Raw genomic sequence first — 1119 nt, forward strand, 5'->3', positions numbered from 1 at the left:
ATAGACGATTTTAATAGAATATTCAACACTAGATAGATATTCAACACTAGATAGATATTCAATACTAGATAGATATTCAGCACTAGATAGATATTCAATACTAGATAGATATTCAGCACTAGATAGATATTCAACACTAGATAGATATTCAACACTAGATAGATATTCAACACTAGATAGATATTCAACACTAGATAGATATTCAACACTAGATAGACATTCAATACTAGATAGATATTCAATACTAGACAGACATTCAACACTAGATAGATATTCAGCACTAGACAGATATTCAACACTAGATAGATATTCAGCACTAGATAGACATTCAACACTAGATAGATATTCAACACTAGATAGATATTCAGCACTAGATAGATATTCAGCACTAGATAGATATTCAGCACTAGACAGACATTCAACACTAGATAGACATTCAACACTAGATAGACATTCAACACTAGATAGATATTCAATACTAGATAGATATTCAGCACTAGATAGATATTCAATACTAGATAGATATTCAGCACTAGATAGATATTCAATACTAGATAGATATTCAGCACTAGATAGATATTCAACACTAGATAGATATTCAACACTAGATAGATATTCAACACTAGATAGATATTCAACACTAGATAGATATTCAACACTAGATAGACATTCAATACTAGATAGATATTCAATACTAGACAGATATTCAACACTAGATAAATATTCAGCACTAGACAGATATTCAACACTAGATAGATATTCAGCACTAGACAGACATTCAACACTAGATAGATATTCAACACTAGATAGATATTCAGCACTAGATAGATATTCAGCACTAGATAGATATTCAGCACTAGATAGATATTCAGCACTAGATAGATATTCAACACTAGATAGACATTCAACACTAGATAGATATTCAATACTAGATAGATATTCAGCACTAGATAGATATTCAACACTAGATAGACATTCAACACTAGATAGATATTCAATACTAGATAGATATTCAACACTAGATAGACATTCAACACTAGATAGATATTCAATACTAGATAGATATTCAGCACTAGATAGATATTCAGCACTAGATAGATATTCAGCACTAGATAGACA

At 29.8% G+C, this 1119-nt stretch overlaps 1 protein-coding gene across 1 annotated transcript; it reads left to right on the top strand.

Moving 5' to 3' along the window:
- Positions 1-334: 334 nt before the first annotated feature.
- LOTGIDRAFT_91023 (hypothetical protein) lies at positions 335-1075 on the top strand (the record flags this gene model as incomplete). Its single annotated transcript, XM_009050286.1, has 1 exon — positions 335-1075. A coding segment is annotated over one exon (741 nt), but the record flags the coding sequence as incomplete, so codon positions are not given.
- Positions 1076-1119: the final 44 nt, after the last annotated feature.

This window comes from Lottia gigantea (genome assembly GCF_000327385.1).
Source record: "Lottia gigantea unplaced genomic scaffold LOTGIsca_14862, whole genome shotgun sequence".
Lineage (NCBI taxonomy): Eukaryota > Metazoa > Mollusca > Gastropoda > Lottiidae > Lottia > Lottia gigantea.